Source organism: Leptosomus discolor, chromosome 1 (genome assembly GCF_034619465.1).
Source record: "Leptosomus discolor isolate bLepDis1 chromosome 1, bLepDis1.hap2, whole genome shotgun sequence".
Classification (NCBI taxonomy): Eukaryota; Metazoa; Chordata; class Aves; order Leptosomiformes; family Leptosomidae; genus Leptosomus; species Leptosomus discolor.
In genome coordinates, this window is record NC_141391.1 from 190933459 (window position 1) to 190957285 (window position 23827).

A 23827-nucleotide genomic window follows, 5' to 3' on the forward strand; every position below is an offset into this window, starting at 1 on the left:
GATGTGTATTTGTGGATAAGAGCATTCCTATTCAGAATTTCTCCATCTAAAGAGAAAATGAGTATGTGCTATGAAATACTGATGAAAATCTGCTGATAATAGAGCTTGGTTTGATTGAACTTGTAGTTGCTGAACATCTGCTTTAAATTGCACTCTAATTATTGGATAGTTGTGTAGGTTGTAAGTTTATTTGACTATTTTTGTCATATTTTTCTTTAGTCATCTCTTACTCTTCTCCTTCATCAACTTCAAAGATTCTGGAGAACTTTTCTGAATTTTCTTGGACAGACAGGGAAATTAGTGCCATAAAAGAAACCAGCAAAGCTCTGTTTGTAGAAAGTAATTTGTATTTTTCTGTTCTGTTCAGCTTTAGTATTAATACTGCGAAGAGATGTTTACGATGTGAAGAACTTCACATTTTCTTTCTGCTATACATATGTTCAGAAAACTACTTCTGTTCTTTCTCTGTCTCCCCTCCCTTGTTTGCATCTCCTTATCACCTTCTTTCTCTTTATAGCTTGGGTGAAGCTCACTTCACAAGTGTGACTAGTCAATGCAGGCTAAACTGGGAAGCTTTGCTAGGTACCAGTGTGTTCGGTACTAAATCCTTTCCTTCTTTTTTGACTACTATAACTTAGGCAAAACATCTTTAGTTTTTTGTACACTGGGACAAGTGAATAACAGTTCATGTGCAATAGCTGCGTGTCTTCAACCTCCATCCTTTAATTCCTGTTCTCAACCTGTTTGTTTCTCTATCTTTTACTTCTCTTCTTTTTTTTTTTTTTTTTTTTAATTGCGCCAGCTTCCCTCTTTCTTGAAAGGTGAAACAACATTCTGGGAAGTTCCCAGTGAAGTTTGTCCAAACCAGTAAACTACTCGGCCTTTAAGAGAAACTTGTCTTGAAGTGGAGATGTTCATGTGCAATTTTTTTTTAGTCCATCAGCAGTAATGGGTTGCTTAACTACATGTTGTGGTTCTCACCCCTGACTTTATCTTGCACCCTGGGCCGAAATAACTTGAGTTCTTTTCCAAAAGCTGCCTGCTACCTTATGTTAACTTTTTATTTTGTAGTGACTTGTACCTGTTTACTGCCTGGCAAATAGAGGTAAATGTTGGGGACTAACCTGCCTGTTGTGTGGGAAGCTTCAAGAACACTGGGCAGAAGAAAGCGGGAATTGCCATGTTGTGCCCAAATAAGTTGCTGTTCCCTTGCTCTTTTGAACTCAGTCTGAGTTGAGAAGTTGATTGTTCTGTAACCCTGGTGTTCAGCAGAGCAGGGGGAAATGAATGCCCAGTGGAGCAGCGTGTGGTGTGGAGGCTCAGACACTCAGCAGATACCATAGGAAAATTTCTTTCCCTGCCCACAACTGCTGATGTATAACTGCACAGGGTAATATAATGGGACTTTTTCTGCTTCTAGAAAACTCAAAAGACGAAGTTTCCAAGGTGACGCTTCTGAGATTTCTCCAAGTGTCAGCAGTCCGTGAGTCCATTCTTCAGTTGTGAGCTTCTGCATTGTCCATTTGGAAAGCTGCTGTTGGCTTTCAAGGAGCCGGTGCTGTACTAGAGAAAAACATGCGCATATACATGAACAGTACATTTATATCTATGGGTCTGGCTTGTACAAAGAGAAAACACTTCTGAACTGGCTCAGGAAAGTGTTTTCGTTGTTGATATATATTGGTTTTCCACAAAATTGAACAGTTCTAGCACAGCTCATCTGACAAGAATTGCTTCTCCTCCAGTACAAGACCACTAGAGCTCAAAGAACCTACCTGTTCTTCAGCGGGAGGAGCTACTGATCCATTTGCCACAACTTCCAGCCTGTCCCTTTAGCAGTTAATAGCTTATATATTTGCTGTCTTGTGAGAGAAAAGGAGCGGTCCTGTGTAATGTACCCTTCTTAAGTGTTTGGCTGTGAGGAATCTAAGGACACAATTACTTCAGCTCAGACTTTTCATTTAACTTCTGTTTGGTTTCTTTTATGTGCTGTAAAAACTTGTCTTACTGTCTTCGAAAGTGGCCAGATGCCTCTTTTGGTCTGAATCCTGGGTTCTGGACAGCCACAGTCTGCAGGAAACACAAATTTCAGAATGAATTTTCAGCACTGAGAATATATGCAGAACATATACATATATGTGGAATAATGTGTAACTTTTGTAGTCAGGTCACCATGCTTCTTGGAGGCTTAAAATGACTGGCAAACATCTAGGCCGTGAATAGTGTGGGAAAATACAGTTGTAAGGCTGTCTTTTTTAGCTACTATGTGAATACTAAGTATGATACCTTACTGTCTGTCATAATTTCCCTTTAAAGGAGATGAGGAGTTTAAGGCTGACTGTACAGTCTTCTCATTTTTCTCAGGACGAATTGGATTTGCTCTTGCATTTGAGGATCATGAAGATAGCTTTGTATATAAAAAGAAGTTGCACAACAGAGCTGAAGCCTAAAAACAGTAGCTCCAGCTTGAAAAGTACTTGTGCAACAAACAGACCGCTATTTCTCCCAAATACAATATACACTGTGTTCTCAAACCTTGCTTTGAGAGTGAAGGAAAATGAGGTTTTAATGCTTTTTGTTGAGGACTCTGTTAGAGCAAAGTTCTGTGAGTCTGGATTCCTTCCCTGTCTGTCACCTCTGTGAACTTGGTAGAATGAATCAGTAGGTCATGGTCCTGCTCTGCAATCCTGCTGGCAGCATGGTCTTGTGCTTCACTAGAGAAAATAAGAATCTGGCAGCAAGTCCGCTCTGTATAAGCTTTCACAGTATAATACTTGCTTTATAGAAGGAATTTTGATTGCTGTGGAGGAGGGGCAGAGGAGTTTGGGGAGAAGTGCAACTTCTTCCATGTGGAATGTCTGCATCGTTCTTTTTCTATGATATGAGACTTGGTTTGTTCTGTTACAGTGCAAAACCAAACTCCGGGTGCTTTAGACATTAAGTCAACAACTGTAATGCTCTCTGATAAATGAATGGTGAATAAGGTATGTATAGGAGCAAAGTCAACTCTTTAGTGTTTTGCAAAGCATGATTTAGTAATATCTGCTGGGCTACGTTTCCTGTTGAGGTCATTGTTTGTTTTGGTGTTCCTGCCATGGAAACCCATGATACTAGAGGTTTTTTTGCTGTTCCTTAGTATAGTAAGATCAAGGAAATGCAATTTTATAGATGGGTGAGTTTTGCCTGCAAGGAGAAGTATAAAAACAGGTGTGGAGATATGAGAGGAACTACTTCAGTTTTGTTAACAAGGAAACTGAGTGACTGCTTCCTGCATAGGTTGTGGTGGGATTTTTTTCTTCCCCGTCATACTTTTTTTTTTTAAAAAAATGATTTGTTTTCTGAAACGTCTATCTGAATGCACACCCCTAGTTACTTTTTTCTGATGTGCCTGGATATCAGCTTGGCAAAGACAGCAAGGCTAAATCAAACTACTTCTGACTTTTTTTTTTTCCTGTGGCAAAAGAATTCCCCAGGTGAATGACTGTAAAATGTCATGAAATCCCTGAATAGCAAGCAAAGAAACTCTTTGAATGCAGGACTGCTTGACTTCTAAGATCAGGTGAAACTATTATTTGGTATGGTATAATTAGAAGCCAAGTATTAAACAGTGAGATGGAAAAATAAGTTACGATATTCTGTCATTAAAGGCACAAAGATCTGTTTCTGCAAGTGTTCCTGGAAAAAAAATAATGTTTTTCCTTTTCTTCAAGTAAAATAATAATAATTACGGTGGGTAGCAACTGTGAGTGAAACTTTATTGGTAAAAAAATGCGTTCCTGCTTAGGAACACAAATACAAAGTTTACAGATGTAATGGGGTGATTTAAATATATATTGTGCTGTATCTAAAAATTATGTTCGATGATCTTTTAGATAGATATACATGTTTGGTTTATATATATTTGTATGGGGGGGTGTGTGTACATATATATTTTACGTAGGGTGTATATGAAAAAACCCACAACCCTAATATATACTTTCTGCTAAGATGCAGGGTTGGTGAGATTTTTCTAGGTGCTGGAGACCTGCAGGAAGAGTAGGGCTGTGAAGATGAAAGCCTGTCACTCCTGTTACCTAGTCTTAGACTTGGTCCGGTGAGTAGGTCGAGGGAGTAAGGAGGCTTCTGTCATGGGAATTCCAGATTACACCAGATGTAATTGCACTCTGGTGCTGCTGTATGTGTGTTTCTGGCCTTTTGTTTTTTAAAGTCTGCCTGACCCTTCCTTTGTGCAGTGTTTTCAGCCTGAGGCTGTCTAGCTGCAGCTTCTAAAGCACTGGCCGCACTTTCCTCCAGGGCTAGAGATCCCAGGGAGTATGTAGATTTCCAGGTCTGCTTCTGAAAACCTATATTAGAAGATGCAACTGGGCAAGAGCACCAATGTCAAAACAAAATACGCCAAGTATTGTGAAAATGGCTCTGCAGCACTGGGTGATGGATAGTGCTGTATTGGAGGTTTATAGACAGTGTTACAGTGCGTGTCAGCTGTGTTCAAACTTAGCATAATACTGGGCTTGGTGAATAAACACTGCTTGTTTTCTGTCTAGCTGAGGTATCTTTAATAGCTGCTAGTCTTTTGACAGTAGACTGTGTAGCAGTGTCTTAAATATTTATATTCTGACCTGTATGATATTTAAGTGAAGAGATCACAATAAAATAAATTCTTAGTACTTGTGTACTATCATAGACTGCGGCAGCTCCTTGATTTATTCTTCTGCCCGTCCTGCCCAGATCATCTTTCAAATATTTTTCTCGGATGCAACCACTTTTTGGCATCCTTCTTTCTGTGCAAATGGACTTCCTTATCCAAGCTTCTACATCTTAATTCCAGTCAACTTTTCCCTAAATCAAAATGCATATTTAAAAAAAGCTAGACAGACTTGCCATCAATTTTAATAGACATGTTAATAATAACAAATATAGAGTGGTTTGTGGGATACTGCTCTTCGCTGCCAACAAAACTTTTTTCTCTGACACTGTCTGTAGAAGTCTTAAGAGGTTGTCCAGATATAAACATGTCTCTTTTTTTTTTTTTTTCATTCTGGAATAATAAGAAATAACATAGCTCTCCTGTTTCTAATGTTTAAATGCTGTAACCTCTTTTAATTTCCAGTTTGTTTTGTTTCCCTACTAGAGAAGACTTCTCTTGGTACAGAGTACAGTGATATACTACCAGGTCTCAGCAATAAAGCATGGACAGCACATGAGATTTCTCGTGTGTCTCATTCTCATGGTCTCTTTTTTTTTGCATAATTTGCTTTACCTTTGCTGCTTTGGAAGTTCCTGAGGTAGTACATTAGGATATGCTAGAAATCTGATCTGTTCTGTCGTGCTATACAGGTGTGTTTTTCCTCAAGCTTGTATTGGAAATGGGAAATAATATCACTTGATGTGGCCCCTCAAACATCCAAATGGATCAGCAGTTAGGTAATCTTCAAACCAGAAGATTCCTGGGAATTTTATGTTAAATCAAGAATACCTTTAGTTTGGATCTCTTCACTTCTGCCCTTGGAGCACTCATGGGCATAGAAGAAAGATCTGCAAAAAGACAGATTTAAGTCTATTCTGGGGCTCACTGTTAGTTATCGCAGTCCAGTAATGACAACTTTCTCACTGTATAGCCACAACCTTTCAAATTCTGGAGAGGTCTCAAATAGTGGAAGGACTTCCCATCTTCCGCAGAGGCTAAATACGGGTACTGTGTCTTACTGTCTGTGGCAAGGTGAAAGATTAATACACCTCACCTGTCTGGTGGTAGAAGAGTCCCCTCAGGATGAGGAAGGAAAAGCAGCCAAGATCCAAGTTACCTCTTCTGGTCTTTTGGTGAGACTGAGGAGGTAGAAGAAATCTTGGGGGAGTGAGGCCTAGAAATGCCAGGTGGAGCTTCTGCATTTTGTTAGGAGGTTCCTCTTTTAACTTCTTACTGCTGCACCCCAGGGGCTCCTTTGTGAACAGGCAGGAAGGTCAGAGGAACTAGCTTTATTTGAGGGCTGTATTTGTGCTGGGTGTGATCACTGTTAAATGGTAACTATAAAAATAATTAAAGACTTCCAGAGGAACTCTGTCAGGACACTCTGTGTATTGTTTGTGCTCCCCTGCTTAGGGCAGGGAATAGAAAAGGCAGAATTGGACTCTAGTCATTGTACAGTGATAATATTGAGAGACAGTGGGTAGAAGCTGCAATGTGAGAAATTCTGATTAAACATATAGATTTTCTTTCCTGGGTGTGGTCCAACATTGTAATAGGCTGTTGAACCTTCATCTGGACAAGGCCCTGGACAAATACGATTTCATTGCACCTGCACCACTCACCCAGTGGGTAATTGGGTGACCTCCACAGAGCCCTTTCAACTTAAAATAATCTATGCTTATTAAAAGCAAGTATAGGCAAGCTTTAAAAAACTACTGCTGTGGCTTATGTTTGAATTAATCTAAGATTTCATAGGGCTTATCTTTAGTTTTTCCTGTAACTGTAAAAAATAATCTTGAGTTCTGTGACATTACACTTTTTTTTAACTATTAAAAGCTAATCCTCCATCCATCAATATTTTTTTTTTGCCAGAACTGTGAGCTGTGGCACAGTTCGTTCCACACAGGAACAAATTTGTTAAACTTAGCCATATTTTACCACATAAGATAAACCATAGCTGACAAAATATAATTGCATTTGTGTCAGCCTGCAGACTAAACTGGCCGTCTACCTCTACATGCATAATCTGTTTGCATCCATGATTTATTTTTTTTCATAGCATCCCATGTGGGGAGATGTTCTGTTGTCTGATGGTCTCTGAAATCTGCTTTACAGGAGTACAAATTCTGAAATTGGTATTCTAAAATTAGAATGGAGCAGGTCTTCAACATTTACTGGTGGGTTTAAGTTAATAGGAGGGAGAAACAGTATTTGTTGGACTTCCATTCTTGGTCATGTTCAATAAATTTAACAATAAACCCTTGTGATAAGCGAGACTTAAACTATTTCATAGCAACTGCTCTGTTCTCTTGCACATCTGAACAGACTATTAGACACTTGAATAGGACCATCTGGCTTTTTAAGATGACAGTAAACTCTTACATAGGGCTTCTTAATGTAAAGACAGCCAACTTTTGATACTGGATTCCAGTCTGGGCTGAAACGGGGCAGTCTCGCTAATTCTCACTTAGCTGTAACCATTCAAAATTCTTTGCCCTTAAGACTATTAATCTTGAAAGCAGCATGCAATGGATGATCTCAATCACATTTATATCGTCCTCTGTACTCAGACTTTAAATCTGTATTGGTTGTGTTAGTAATACCAGACGGTTTTGGATAGCCTTTGCTGTAAAATGAAAATTAACAGCAGTAGACAGGCAGGAACCTTCTTCTGGCAGTGTTTCAGCTGACCTATCTGTGCCATTTCTCCCATAACTCCATTTATGGGGAAAATGGACTCCCTTCTTTTCTCAGGCGTGTACTTCTGCTCCAGTGTGTGCTCAGCCTGCTCTGCATCTCTGGTTGCTCCAGCACTGAGCTGGCCATGTTCTTCAGAAGGCATGGGGAATAGCCATAGGCAGCAGCAATGAAGCACACTGCAGCTTTAGGCTCCGAATTTCCCAAATGACAGCGGAATCAGCTGCTGAAGAGGAAACAGTCACTTGTGAGGCTGATGCCTCCTTAGCACTGGAGGAGGTCCTGTTACAGGACTCTGGGGGAATATCTGGTATGCACTGACTTAGTCAAACTCAAAAGCACTGTGTGCTTTTATTATTTTATATCTTTATTTTTGGCAAGCAGCCACATAATTTCTCTGTCAGAACAAAGGCAGAGGCTGTGCATGCATCTGGAATCACATCTAATTTGGTTCTCTGTGTGCCCCTTAGTTTCAAGTTAACCCTTTTCCATAAGATGACCAGACATCCCATATGGAAAGGTCATCCTCTTCTTTCAGTTTTGCAGGGAACTGAGAAATATATCTCAAAACAAGTCTATTTTGTTTGCTAATTCACTTTATTTGTCTCAAGCTGCATAAACATTTAATTGGTAATGTGCGCTCTCTTACTGGGGAGGGAATATGGAATCTTGTATCTCTGAAGAAATCTGCTCTGAGACTGCTGCTTGTGAAGATGCAAGTAGGCTGGCTGGTTGTTGTCCACTTAGTCTGGAAAGGGAGTATGTTTTGGGCGGAGCATTTAGACAGCACATATTTCTTAATTTGTTTCTCGAGAGTTATTTTTACCTTAAATGTCAGGAGGCTTGGAAACAATATCTTAAATTGAAAAAAACATTTTCTTTTTCTTACTTGTATTTCAGATTCTGGTTTGGGAGTTCTTGAAATGTTAAGGCTATCTCTTGGTGTACTACACTGTAGTGCTCTGTATACAAGTGATCCTAGGTTTCTAAGCCTTCTAATAAAATTATCATTGCCCTTCCCCCCCTTCTTAAAGGAGGGGAGAGCCCAAGCATGAAGAAGTAATGCCAGTTTGTAGCTGAAGTAGCAGCAAGAAAGAATGGGTTAATGTTGGCTTTGCTTTTTATTTTTCTGGTGAGGGAGGGTTGGGGTTTTTTTGTTTGGTTGTTTTTTTTAGGGCCGTGCAAGCACATTTTAAGTTTAACAGGTTTTTAGGCAAGATGATTTTAAAAACCAACCAGAAAAACCCCAAACACAGAACAACCCATCCTGAAAAAAAAGCAATTGTTTTGTGTTGTTTTAGCTTCCTCTTCCTCTTTAGAGAACATCCTGGCCAACATTATTTTCTTCATGTGTGACTTGACAAGAGTGATCAGTTTTCTGATGCTCAGTTTTCTGATGTGTGGTGTGTGTGCCTCAGGTACAGTGTGTGTATGGCAGGGCTCTGGATTCCAGATAAGAAGACCCCTGTAAGCACCCATCTTCAGTGGAGATGAACTTTTATTAACTCGTTAGCTTTATTTATCCAACATAGGCAAAAACTGTAGTTGATGAAAGAGAACTTAATCTTTAAAGTTCTGTTTATTTTAGATGTCTACTGGTCTGGCTTCAGGTTAGCGCCTATAGTATGTGAACTTCTTGAGCCCTTAGGCTGATAAAGATGTCACCATGATCACAGCAGCCTTGTATTTCTTCTTCCACATAAGAAGGGAAGAAATAATTTCATGTCCATCTGGTATTCCTATAGTTGCAAGCAGTAGCTTAATAGCTGCCAAAGTATCTGTTCTCCCTAAATAAACCATAATCTGCAGGAAAGTTTTGGAATTTCCTCAGGGAAGTCTAATGACTGTGGAGGCAGTGATCCTTAAAACTATAAAATAACTGAAAACATGGTTTTCTCTGAATCTCATCATGTGTTCTGTGTTGAGCAACTGATTTGTGACTAATCTGGTCCTTCATTTTGGACAGAAACAAATTGAAAGTTGAGCTGTTTATATCCTTGTATGTACAATAGTATTATGACTTCTCAGAGTAAATTGCAAACTTAGTAATAATAAAACCGTGTCACCACATCTAATTAACCCTGGCATTGTATTATTGTTGCCAGAATTAAGATTGTCAGCTCTAGCTCACTTTCCATTCATAGTAAAAGCCAAACTGCAGGTGAGCTGTGTCCTTCGCGATGACTGTCCCTCCCACTGCATCTACCCAACGGTGCAGCCAATGGTGGCCACAGTTCCATGGTCCGTCTTCCATCTCGTTTAAGAGCAACGTTCCCAAAAGGTTTAAAGAGTTGGAGTGAGGCGTTTTAAATTTACTGTGTTATTTGAATGCCTAAGTCAATAGTGCTTGGTGTCTATTTTTCACCTCAAGCTTCCAGTGGCTGTTGTTATTTGGGTAAATTTCCTGATGTATTGATATATTGTGTGAATACCTGGCCTTTGCTCTGTGCTGGTTTTCTATATTTTCTCATATTTCCTCTGCATTATGAATTGGTCACCTCTCTTTCTAATCTTTGCAGTGAAACCCTTTATGGTCATTGCTTTTGCTAACTAACTGTGCTGTTTGTCTTTCTCCTTGGAAAGTAAGCTGGTATTAGTCTAGCTGAAACATAATTGTAAATGGTACATTCTGCTCTCAGTTACTATCAGAGTAGTCTCAAATATACTTGAGAATATTAGACTAATCACTTAAGTGATTTATTTATTCCCATCAGATGCCCAGGTTAGTGTAAATAAATGTGGGATCTGTTTATTTCTTGATCTGTATTTTGCCAAGTCATATACTGCATATCACTTTGTCCTGACAGCTGGATTAAATGTCTTTTGACTTGAGGTCTTATGGCCTCGCTTGCTGTGGTTTCACAGCCGCAGACCTAAGGAAGGGCTGCAAAGAATCTGCTTCTTCCCTTGTGTGAAGCTTGCAGAGCAAGCTGGGCTGGGGAGACAAGTCACCAGAAAAATACTTGGGTTTGGCCACAAATAACTTTCTGGCTGCTAGCTCAACCCTATGAACAGTGTGAACACTGTTGCTTATGTAGGTACAATAGAAAGGTAAATGGACCCCAAAATACTGTCCTGATGTCAGCTTAGCCAAATGGTTAATCTTTTGCTTTAGTTGTGGATTGCACATTATGAAGGCAGCAGTAAGATCATTTATGCAGCGTATTTCTTGAAGCTAACTGTAGTCATCTTGCTTTGTACACAGATGGGCTTGGGCCATGAGCAAGGATTTGGTGCTCCCTGCTTAAAATGCAAGGACAAGTGTGAAGGCTTTGAGCTTCATTTCTGGAGGTAAGTGACAGCGGATGTCTCTAAGCTGTGACTCGCACTGCAGATCTTGGCACAGTTATGCAAATGTGTAAGTAGCTGCTTTTGTCCTCTCTTTCAATTAGACTATTCAGGTGCTTCAAAGAAGCTGTGTCTAGGTTCAGGGCCAGGGCTTCCCAGCTGCATTGCAACAGTGTTTAAGTATGTAATCGCTTATGAACATAGATTTCATCTGCACTGAAGTCAATGGCAGTACTTCTGTTGAAGAATTTGCTTTAGCTTAATAAACAGTTGAAGTAGGTTTGTGGAAAACATCTCTATCCCTACAATGAGGGACGTGACAGGGAAGAAGTGTACCTTATCTCAGTAATAAAGTGCTTTCTCAGCTCCTTTGCTTTTGACCTGAAATTTTAGGTAAAATTATGTTATCTGTGTTGAAAAGATGTTGAAACTTTGTATAAATCTACAAATGACTTGGAGGGGTAAGAGGTGTCGTAATTCAAATACATTAGATGGTACTTGATGTTGGATGATGTGCTGTTCCTAAACCAGTAAGAGGTCATGACAGCAGCAGTAAATAGTCTATGCCATTACTTCTGGAGAAACTCTGTGCTCCATTAAAATCTTTCTTGTTTTCCTGAAACAAGATGTGTATATGTATACTAATGTATGTAGCTAGCTAGTTGAGTTTACTAGTTATACTGGGGTGTGCTTTAAGATGTAACTTAGAGATTCTGTTTTTTTTTAAAAAAAAAAAATCCCTCTCAAAGGGAAGAGTCTGGAAAGGACATAAATATAAGTAATTGTCAGTAGCACTAGCACACACTAGCAATGAAAATTATTACATTTCACCAGTGCTATTTAGTGACAGTCATAGCTGTACCTGCAGTAGGGTTTTATTTTGTGGGTTTTTAAGGTAGTCTTTATATCCTAGCCATAGTGGCATCAGGTGCAGATGAGGCATAGAAGACTTTACATCTTTGTAAAGATGTAAAGTATTTGACTGCAGCTGAGACTCAGTTTAGAAAATAACCAAACAGACTACAGCAAAAATTTGCTTTAAGTTGATGAGGATATAGCTTCTTGTTTATGTAACTGTAATATGTAGCTATAGAAATAACTTACAAATAATGACATGGAGCAAGAAGTGGTAATAGTCTAATAAATAAATGTATCATCTACAGATGACCACTTTTAACTTATGGAAAAACTTTTTCAGTATGCACTCAGTCACTGAGGGGACTTGTGTAGAGGTACTGGTAAAATGGAACACAGTTCATGTGTGTAGGTAATTCAATAAAACAGAATTTAAAAAATGGCAGGAGTAAACAGTGTTTTTATCTGTGGTCAGATGAGAAATTATGTCACTTCCTACTTGAGATAAAGCTCTTTGTTCGTAGTCGGTGTGTTAGATGGGGAAATCACAAGTGGAGGAGGGGGAAAAAAAAGAAAAGTTAGTCCAGTTAACTTTTTCTCAACTCTTAATTTTTTGTCTTTTTTTCTTAGTTCCCATTGCTCGACCTTGTAATTCCTAATTTATTCTTTAACAGGGAAGAATTTGGGATAAAAAGAAATAAAATGTCTAAAGCAATATAGTCACATAATATCATGATTACCAAGTTAGAATGTGTCTGCTTCTGTGTGTATTTGGAGGCTTTTGTGTGTGTTCTTTATGAACATTTCACTATGCTCCTGTGGTTAGGGTTCGTTGTGTTGGGTCCTGACTACATAGCTCATCAGAGCACTCTCTCTCCTAGAAAGCAAGAGCTTGTAGATAGCACTGGATTAAAGAGTAAGTAAGAAAAAGACATAAAACCAGTGACTACTTAGTTAAGATTAAGATTTAATTTGGAAATTGAATCTATATAGGATAGACCAGGTAAATAAGGTGGCTGGAAGTAGTCTGAGAAGCATCAGACAAATGTGACACCTCTGAAACAGTTGAAAAATTAGCCACTGAGGCAATTCAGGAGTGGTTTAGAAAATAGCTGTTTTTCCAGCAGAGTTGCTACTGGAGACAGCCAGAGTATGAATCTGAAGTCTGAAAGCAGTTTTGTGTAAACAGTTTTCAAAGGAAAAAATATATTGGTATGCTTTGCATGATACAGAGATTTTGGGAGTCCACTACTTGAACAGAAGGGGGTGAATCCCAAGTACGTATTCACTTAGTCATGTCAGCCTTAAAATCTGAAACTATTTTAAGAAGCAGCAAACTAGAGCACAAGTGGACAGAATATTGTCTTTATAATGTGAATGATCAAAATCATTTCAAGTTTAATGCTTAACTTCACTGTTAGTGATCTGTAAATATAGGTGTTGAAGTAGGGATTTGTCAAGGGTTGAGGCTGGGCTGGCCACTAACAAATGACAGATGCTCTCTATTAACCCCTCTCCCCTCCCAGAAGAGAAAGGGAGAGAGAACAAGGGAGAGAGATTTTATGGTTTGGAAAAGAAAACTAAAACAGCTTTAATGAAACAATGACAATAAAAGAAAAGATAATAAGAATAAGAAAATAATGAAATATATACAAATAGATTCAAAACCAATAATGAACCCAACTCCCCCCACCCTGATGATGATACATCACTGCTGACACTGCAGGGCTGGCACTGGGGCAGTCCCAGACTGGACTCGGCAGCAGACAGGTACAAGAAACTTGTACCAGACAGATCTTGACTCTATCCCAGGTAGTGAACCAGGATTCACAAGTCTGGCAAAATTAGCCAATAGATCCTTGTATCTGACAAGGAAGTTAAAGATAAGAAATTTATTTTATCCCAAAACTAAGGAGGCAATGTTGAGACCTCTAATTAAGACTGAGACTACTGATAGCAGTCAGGCAGGAGGAGCCCTGCAAGTTACCATCTGAACAGTACCGAATGGACTGAACTATCAAAAATCCAGGAAAAGTATACTAGACTAGCTCAAGAAACTGAGACTGAATATGTATGGAGGATGTCATTGACCAGTGGAGACTAGGTTTTATTGTCAGAAGATGAGGCCCAGGGGTATGGGGGGGGCAGGGGGCAGAGTATTTTTGACCACCAATGACTGAGAGAACTGTGGTCCTTAACCCAACGACTTGCATATTGGCCAAGGGGGTTGGATCCATGGAACAAGGGGACCTGATGTGTGTTCAGACCCCAACTATAAACCACTTAACTGGAAGTCTGCAAAAGACTACTTGTCTCCAGTTGATGCATGGCAGGTGTTTAGTACCTCAGCAACCTTCCCCAATGATATTGAATGCCAGCCCTGACAGAATGACTCTCCTGATTTGGGGCTTGCCCACCTCTTTAAAACTGCGTGCAGTCCAACTCCAGGACTGTTTGTGAGATGCATTAGCCCCAAGGGGGGGAAGGTGGAATCAGCAGGAGGAAGCTATGAACTAGGAAGAAGTGGCACAGGAGTTGATTAATCATGGCCGAAGGACAGGCCTTACAGGGGAAATGGGTAAACCTAAACCTGCTGTGCGTAGAGTAGAACAACAGGAGGACTGCACCACCGCACAAAGTCTAGGGACAAAGAGGGATCTGTTGTGGGCTGAAGGAATTCAGAAGGAGGTTCCCTGGGGCGTAATGGATGGCCTACCACTATAGCCCTGGAGAAGTTTATTTGAACGTGGGAAGACAAAAGGGAGGTGCCCCCCTGAATTGAACAAACCTCGCAAGACAGTAGGAGGATGGAGCAACCCTCTCGGGGAAAAGGCAAGGAGGAACCTAAATCTGATGAAATGGCGGTAACTGTCCCTCTAACACCTACTGCCACCGAAAAGGACTTGATTGATCTCAGGTCAGGAAACTAGACTTGCCATCCCCAATAAGTGAGCTGGGGGATGGCCAGTGGGTCCACCTAAAAAGGCTTATGGAAAATGGTAAGGGAGACTTGTTGATTACCTTTCCCCTTTGCCCTTTTAAAACGCCAGTTACGATTTTAGTGGATACTGGCACTCAAGTTTCAGGACTTTGAGCAAATGTTACTGATTGCAATGGCATAGTTGCCAATAAAAAACAGATTTGGGTTACTGATGTTTTTGGAAACTCTAAGCCACAGCCAATGTCTCGGGTTAAATGCTGGTTACCTGGAAATGAAACTGCAGTAGAGACTATCACAATTTTGGGAATTTTCCCCATGAATGTCTTGGGACTTGATCTACTAAAGGGACAAGCCTGGGTGGATTTGAAAGGAAGGGAATGGAAATTTGGGCTCCTGACTGCTTCTATGAGATTTTTACAGCAAGCGCCCACACTTCTTCCTTCCAAAATCATTAATGTGAAATCCTATGCCCTGCTGTTAAGGGCAAGGGAGGGTATCACTTCTGTGATAACTGAACTGCGAGAACAAGGCGTAATTATCCCAAAACCATTCACTATGTAACTCCCTGGTGTGGCCAGTCCATAAACCCAACTGAAAATAGCAACTGACAATTGACCTTTGGTGTCTAAATGCCAACCCAGGCCCCTTAACAGCTGCAGTACCTACTACAGCCAAACTGATTATAACCATACAAGAATAAGTCCACCAGATTTCAGCAACTATTGGTGTGAAAGTTCCCTTACAGGAAGCAGACAGAGATTGCTTTGCCTTTACATGGGAAGGCGTACAGTTTACTTTTGCACATCTCCCCCAGGGATATTGCCACTTGCCGACCATTGCTCACTATGCACTAGCACAAGAGCTTGCCCAAGTTACTTCCAGGGAGGGGGTCAAATTATAGTGGTATATTGATGGTATATTGGTTGGCTGCCCTGATACCACCACAGTGGGACAGACCCAGATGGAGATAATCACCCACCTAGAAAATTTAGGGCTTCAAATTCCAGCCAAAAAAGTACAACTCACCCAGGAACTTTACCTTGGAAAATGCATCTGGTGGATAGGAGGAGTGGTTTGCGTTCCATCTGAAACTTTAACTGCCCTTGAGCAGGTAAAAATGCCTGAAATTAAGAAGGAACTGCAACATACCCTAGGCTTGCTAGTATTTTGGAGGAAACCCATTCCCAATTTTTCAGTCGTAGCCCACCCCCTTTTACGATTTAACACACAAGAGGGCTACTTGGGACTGGACACCCATTCATGAAGAAGCTTTAAAGTTGTTAATTTTTGAGACTGGGGTATATCAGGCCTTAGGGCCAGTACACCTGACAGGTGCGCTCCATGAGTGGGGTTTTGCGATTCATGGATTATCCATATGTATGTGGCAACATAGATTGTATTGGTCCTTTCTGGGTTTATAAGGGAAAACACTGTGTATTGGTAGGGGTTGAAATAGTGTCAGGCCTAACCCAAGCAGAAGAGGTATCTTGAGCAACAGGAGAAAGTACAGTGAAGCAATTAAAACGATGGTTTAGCTGCTTGCTGAAACTCAAATCAATCCAACTGGACAGTGGAAGCCACTTCACTGCCAGAGTGGTTCAGGAGTGGGCTTAGGATGAGGGAATGTGGTGGGTTTTCCATATCCCATACTACCCCCAAGGGAATAGGGTTAGTGAAGTGTACCAAGAGGCTTTCAAAGTGAGCCCTAAAACCCCCTGAACCAGCATGGCCACAATGGGTGCCAGATACAGTACAAGAGTAAACAGCCAATGAGGAATGAATGCTTGCCCAAGACTCACAGACTTCTGTCCCAAGGCTCCGTCTGTGCTTCCCAGAAAAAAAAAAGCCACGGATCCTGTGAATCCCCTTCACTACTCCAGGCAACACATTCTAGTGAATTTGCCCACTATTGGAGTGGTGCCCCTAACCCTGAAGACTCCTGTTAACATATATGTGAACAGCCACTGATGCTCATGGGAAGGACCATCAGATCCATACTAGACAGATAGTCCCATCTTTTTAATTATCTTCTGGTTTATATATGTTTTACAGATTATAAACAACTGTCTTAGGTCTTAGGTTTTTGATGGTTGAGTGGGTTATTGCTTGTATGGTTTGTCTGATTTTATTAGGTCTAGTTTTGTTCTTTACTAAGGAAAGATGATGTGGGAGAAATACATATTTTTACTTTGTGAATGTATAACCTTGTCTCAGTCAACTAGAAATTTGAATAACCAATTCAGCTTGGTGTGGGAATTGATACAAGTATTTGTGCGTATTTGGAACCATACGCACCAGGGGATATGTATCACTCTCCCCGGTTCTGCATTGGAAGGGTTCAAATTTACAATGGTTAGTCTAAATCTTATGAAAATATTGCAAAATGAGTTAAACAGCCTGAAGCAGAAGGAAATGCCACATAGGGAATAATAGAGTCCTCTTTTCTTGACCAGAAGGAGGGCCGACCATGGAAAAGTAACAGCATGTGATTGAATGCCCAAGGGCTTTGTATCAACTCCCAAGCAATTCTACTTGGGAGAATTTATGGAATCAAACCTTTTTGGTCCTTAACCAATAGCTCAAGTATGGAACTAGAGTGTGCCATGTCTGTTCCCATCCCTTGCACCTTAGTACCATGGTGGCATTCTCCCTTTGAAAGTGGTTACTTTGAACATGAGTATAACATACATTGGGATCCAGATTGGTATATACACATCCTGACAGACCTAGGAAAATTGATCTTGTTAACCATACTGGATACAAATGGGCCTGGTCTCTGACATGGCTATTTAACCCATTCTTTGTTGTCTGTTTCTGACCTCCCTGATGGGACAACGATTAAGTGGGAGGTTGATGTTCAAGACTGTATGCATAACCAAGCTGAACTCCCCATGGGGGAATCCCTATGTTGGGACAGGCGAAAACATAAGAACATTGCTCCAGACCATAATGTGTCCTTGTTGAATTGTTTCCGAATACTAAACTGCTCTACTGGAGCAGGTGATCCATTGTAAACCTGGTATATTCCAGAATTGAGACTGTTTATTTGAGACGTGTGTACCTGAGGTTACCCCAACAATGATTACTGGAACCAGGATGACCAGTGTAATGGCTCCTTCAAAGATCCAAAAATAGCACTTTGCTGTGGCATTCCAGTCACACATGGCCCAGATCGACGGGAGGTCTGGCGCCCTAACAGAAAGCAGCAGGAGATAGCTTGAGACCCATTTAATTGCTTCCAGACAAGATATTCAGCCCTGCAAGGGATGGTATGGGCATGTTCAGATGGGAAATTTTATTGCTGGTTAAATACATGTATGAAGCGGTCAGATTGCAGTGTTCTATTGGCTTCCTCTCCGTATGTACCTCTAGAGTGTTTAACTTTACATCTTGCCCTAGTAGGATACAAAGACATCTTGGTAGCCTGGTAAATGTAAGGGAAGGGATTGCGGGAGTACAAGCACGCAATTATTATACATTTGGACAAATATTTGCGTTAAAGATGGAGGCATTTTTTTGCGCCAAGTGTGATTGAAAAACATCGATATGTCCTAGAGAATTTGACTTGGCAGGTACAGTCTGAAGTAATCAAAGTATGTTTTTGGAGAAATAAATGTACAAGTCCAACAAATGTCAAAGATGACCCTGCAAAATCAATTAGTAACAGATATGTTACTGTTGAAAGAACATAGCATATATGGAATGTTAAATTTGGCAGAAGGTGAATGCTCTGTTAACATCTATAATGTCTCCACCACCATAGAAGAAGCACGCACAAAGATGCAGATCACCGATAAGACTGGAGAATTATTTTTACCATCCTGTGATTTCAAGCAGTGCAGCCAGCAGATTAGTTTGATAGACTTCACTGTGGATCATGGATGGCATCAACATCAAAGTCTGTCGGACTCATAGGGTGGGGAAGATAGATGGCTTATAAATATCAGTCTTAGGATATTGTGTGGATTTTTGTTCTTAATGTTAAGCCTTGCAATAGTTAGATGTATGATCTCTTGCTTTCTGTTGTAGTTTTCCTCTACACCTGTTCACTATGTGTGGATCACAATGGTCGAAGAAGGACTTGGAGCGTTTGAGCCACGGGGTGGTGTAAGAGACTGCCTGTAACTCCCTTAAACAAAAGCAGCCCGAGGAAGATAAGGGAGAGCGTGGCTAAAGCCCTCCGAGCCTTCCAGAGAAACTACTCAAATGCTCACAAATACCCTGAAACGAAACTGTAGTCGTGGGGTGTATGATGTGGAATCTGGATAATGCAGACCTTGTGCTTAGTGAACCAATAAAGCTAACGCTTGCTTATCTCTTGTGTGCCTGGACAGCGCAGGATGTGGCTGGAGGAGGGAGCCCTGTGGAGACAGGATGGTTTTGCTCTGGTGCAGTTTATTTGTTCTCAGGGCCATCATGTCCGATGAATGACATTTGCCTCCTCTGCAAAATGCGTATTAAAGTTGACAGCCCTGCATATGCTAATGCAGATTATAGAGATCATGCTAAACATATGTGACTATAGCACTTGTATCTCCACCCAGATTATGCTACGCATCAGCTGGGGGGGATCCTGAAATGAGATAGTGGGATGGGTCATACTGATACGGTGAACATAGAAGGAAGAAATAAGCGAAGAAAAAGACAGTGAAGAGCGCTCTATGAACCAGAGGACCCCCCCGGAATGTCTGGACCAACACAGGAACCCAGACTGGTGCACTCTCTCACTGTCATTTTTCTTAGAATTGTTAGGTGATGCAAGGCATACTTACTGATTGCCATAATTTGTTATACACCTAACCAGTTGTCGTGGACCTAGTCAAGATGTATATTAATCACTATGGCAATCTAATAAATGTTTGTGTATGGACCTTGAGAGTTGTTTCACCGCAGTCCATGTTGCTGGGGGTTTGCAAACCTGAGTCACATACCCCCCACTTCTGAGTGGGTTGTGACAGGAGCGAGAAGGAAGAACAAAAGTGAGAAAACTCTTGGGTTGAAATAGTGAGTTGAAAGAGTCAGGTGAAGGAAGGCAGAGGGGAAGCAAGTGATGCAAAGGCAATCACTTGCCACCTCCCACCAGCAGACCTGTGCCTAACCTCTCCAAGCAATGTCTGCTTTGGAAGTCAGAAACCCTGCCTTTTTCATTCTCTACCCCTGATGTGACATTATATAATATGGACTATCCCTCTTGCCAGTTTGAGTTAGCTGGGCCCCCTCCCAGCTTCTTGCCAACTCCCAGCTTACTTGCTAAGGTGAGAGCAGAGTCCAAAAAAGAAGAAGCCTCGATACTGTGCCAGAAGTGCTCAGCAATAGCAAGTGCACTCAACACTGGTTTAGCCACAAATCCCAAGCGCAGCACCACACAGGCATTATAAAGTTACCTCCAGGTGAGCCAGATCCAGCTGTGGTCTGTGTAAGGGTGGCATTGCCCTCTACTGGGTGGAGCTGAGGAGCTTCAGCAGATCACACAATTCTTGGTCTGATACATGGAAACACCAGTGTACCTCAAAGAGCTAAGATGTAATTTGTTTTTGTATTTCTGTACAAAAGAGCCTCAGTTCTGCCTTTGGGGAGTCAGACTGGAAAGTGCAGGAAAAAGATCCAAGTATACCTATCTAGTAGCAGGGTTTTACACAGAGTTGCTACACCATTCTTCTCTATGCTGAGAGCGTTTGGAAAATACCTCTTCTGGGGAGGCAAGTGCTCTTTAAGCATTTTGTGCTATAATTCTTGGGGTGGTTATATAGGTGCATAACTGTTAATTTAGGCTAGTATAGGAATGATGGTAAATAACACCCTTAGTAAAAGTTGTTCGTAAATTTTGAAGTTCTAAAAGCCTCAGTGTTGTGAGCTGAACACAGAATGAATACAATGAGAGCCAACAGTGAACAATTACCTGCTTTATCTTAGTGTGTTAATAGCTTTTGCTTTTAAAATTGTTCTCGGGATCATGCTTCTGTCCTAGTGTGGCAGCAGCAGCAGGAGGCAGGGTCTTCTCAGTTCAGGTGTTAGACTTTCAGGCTGCAAAATAGCCTCCACAAAATTAGCAGGGCAGGCTACCTGTAAGAGACTGCTGCTTGGATATATGTTTGCTCTTTGGAAATGTTTCCCACTAGAGGGTATCGTGGGACAGGAGTCAGAAGTTGCTAAAAGCAGGAGGGGAAGGTTCTGATTTATCTTGGTCATGTGTATACTAGAAAGTGGTAATTACCTCTAGTGTGGCTTGCCAAGGTATTACAAAGCTGCTGGAGACAAGGTTGGGAATGATTGTTTTCCGCATCCGACTTCTCGGCACAGATAGCTCTTCCTGCCTTCCAGGGATTGTTTAAGTTGGTTTTAACATTTTCTGATACTAAGGCTCTCGGGCAAGTACTGAGGCACAGTTCAAAGCATTTGCAATTACTATAGCTGCATTAATAGCAAGAAAACATAACCAAAGGAATCGTGGGGAGAGGTTGGTCTTTCTGTGTGGAGGACACAAGGCTCGAGACCTGCCAGAAATTTGTTGAGGGCTCCTCTGTGTGGCAGCTGCCTCCTCCTGTCACTAGGAGGCACTGCAAAGCCAGTGTAGGAAGAGTCATGATCTGAATTACTCTTCCTCTCCCTGCATCAAAAAATAGAAAAGTAGGAGGATTGATGACATTTGGTTTTGGAGAAGGAACTTGAAATCTTTTATCCTTGCTGTCAGTAGAAATCCAGGATGTGGGAATTTGCTGGCCTGGGAAAGAGGATGGAACTACTTACCCTTCCTCTCTCTACCCACCTGACATCTGGAAGCAAGACACAGTCTACTAAATCTGTCTTTTACAGTGATAAGCATCTTTTAATTACACAAATTTTGAAGCTTCATCCCTTTCTTCTGTGTTTTGAATGGGAAGAGCTTCCCAAACTGCAAAGATTTGACTGGAGGAACATTTCTCTCCTTCGTTGTAGTTCTCAGTGCTGTGAACACATAAGTAGAGGAGTCCCTAATGCCTCCTTCAGTAGGGATCTTGCTGAATTTCCCCAGGTGAAGGGAAAATCTTTTTGATAATGCAGATGAAGAGAACAGGAAGTTCTCACTGCCTGTCTTCTTGATAGAGTCAAAGGAGAAAAGTTAAGTCTACACATATACATGTATTTCTATGTGTATATATATATGACTGTGTGGATATATAATAGCACCTGGTTTTCCTTGCGCATGTGAGGTGTTTGGTTTGAAAATAGAAACAGGATCTCAAAATTGTTCTGCATTCTGAGAGAATACTACTAGAAAATAAATCTGCAATTTCATGATGTAGCGTGAGCAAAAGTAAGGTGCTGTTGTGGCTTTTCCAGCATGTTTGAAAGACTCAGGGCAAGAATTCCACCACAGCTTGTTGGGGATGGTGTGGTCTCTGCAGGCTGTCGATGCTGATTCACTGTAGTTGGAAGCTCTGCAGCGTGGGGAGAGCTGCACAAACTGTCACGCTGCTGTTGCAACCACAGGCAGTACAACAATATGAATTGTTCTTACTGAGTTCTGTTTTGTAAGCAGAGCAGTTCTGGACAGCAAGACTCTACTTTACTTGCGTAACTCAGTGCAGGTTACCTGAGAATATCAGTCTGTTCACCAATATTACTAGATCACATTCTGTCAAGAGGCAAGACTAAAACTGAGGCTTACTGTTGCTAAAGACAAGTTGAAAAAGTGAAGAAAGTATCTGGTAAGCTGTTGTTCAGATGGACTAGCTGCTTGAATTCAAGTTGCGTGTGCCTTGAGAGGCATATAGCTGCATGATGGTCATGATGTAATAATGAACTAAACCTGCAAAAAATAAGGTCTGATTCTGTCACCTCATATTAGATCTCTCAATTAGACATGATTGAGAGTTGGTAATAAGGTATATGCAGGCCTTAAAAGAAGAGCAGCAGAGTGAATATGAATTGCTTTATTAGTATATTAAATAGTCTCTAAGTATTATTTAGGTAAAGAAGTCATGTAGGCTGATGCTGAAGATCTTGCAAAATTTTATGTTGCGAGTGCTTGAGATGCATAGTGCAGTATTTAGGCTTAATGGGCAATGCTAGTTCGTTCTTGAATGTTTTGGTAAGCTGGGAGACTGCAAAGTGCTTAGTGTTTACTAGGTATCCAGATAAGTATCAGCTTTGAAATTCTGTGCATCTTCTCTGTTGTGGAAGTGAGTTGGAAGTCATGCAAGCTGGCAAACAGCCTACACTTCAATTATTGATCTCTTCAGATTTTTGTGTTGCCAAGTGGAGTCAGTTCTGCTTAATGTTCATATTTTGCTCATTATTTTTAGAGTAAAGTGGCTCATTTCTATTTGGAGTGGGCTTCAAACTTAAGTTATCATGACTTATGGTTGCTGTATAATCACATGATCAGGGCAGCATCGATCATGCGCTGAAATGATAGTACCCCACATCGCAAACTGGTATACATATGTGGTGTGTATCGTTGGGGCTGGCTGTGCATCACGTCATGTGACCAATTATATACAGGTCCTCTTTCTTCCTTCCTCTCCCATCACCTAATGGGCCTGCTGTAGTCATGGTGTATTCCTGTCGCGTACCAGTTAGGTGCCTTAAGATAAGGTATGTCTCTTGCCTTCAAGACTTTAGAAACCAAGACACGGAACAATGTTAGAGTTCGATGGGTTTTGGCAGGCAGGGTTGAAAAGCATTTTATAGGTAGTAGTTTTATGTTATTCACTATGTGAAGAATAAATAATGGGGTCAAATACTACTCATTCTTCTTCAAACTCTAGAGATCCAGAAGTTTGATCTGTTTTCTTAGGCTATAATAAGAACCTTTAGTTACATCCAGCTTCACTGATTTCCATATACTGTGGCTGACTGCTTTGATCTGGAGCTCTGCAGAAGCCATTAATAAATAGTAAAACTAGCTTGTCTAATCCAAGGTTCTGTTTATTTTATGTGAACTGTTTAATTATGCTTAAGGTAATAAGTTGCTATCTAATATCCCTTAATCAAAGGAGTTCAAATGTGTTGTGTATGAAAGAATACCACTTAGATATAAGTAAAGTCTTCTACCTTTTAAGGATGTTATCTGTGAAAATTGTCTGTACAGCATGTGCCAGAGTACCTCTGACTTGGTTCAGAGCTGTTTGAAAGGCTTTGTCCATATAAGCCTTTCACTTTTCTTTCATCTTCTCTTTTAAATGCTGAACTTTGAACAGAACTTAGTGCAATTGCACTGTATATATGGCTGTATGCTTTTTTTTTCCTTTCTAGGAAATATTTATTTCTACTTGATAGCAACCCTGTGATAACGAAATATCATGCGTACAGTGAAATGCATATGAAGAAAATAGTATAATGTGTGTAATTTTAAGTGTATAAAGAGCACCTGAAAA

At 40.7% G+C, this 23827-nt stretch overlaps 1 protein-coding gene across 1 annotated transcript in view; it reads left to right on the forward strand.

Annotated features, from left to right (window-relative positions):
* Positions 1 to 4387: 4387 nt before the first annotated feature.
* The window catches only part of TES (testin LIM domain protein), a 28536-nt gene continuing 9096 nt past the window's right edge, over positions 4388 to 23827 (forward strand). The window contains exons 1-2 of the mRNA XM_009961358.2: positions 4388 to 4399; positions 10590 to 10675. Of these exons, the coding sequence (XP_009959660.2) occupies positions 10590 to 10675 (86 nt within the window). The 5' untranslated portion in view covers positions 4388 to 4399. The remainder of the gene's footprint in view (positions 4400 to 10589; positions 10676 to 23827) is intronic.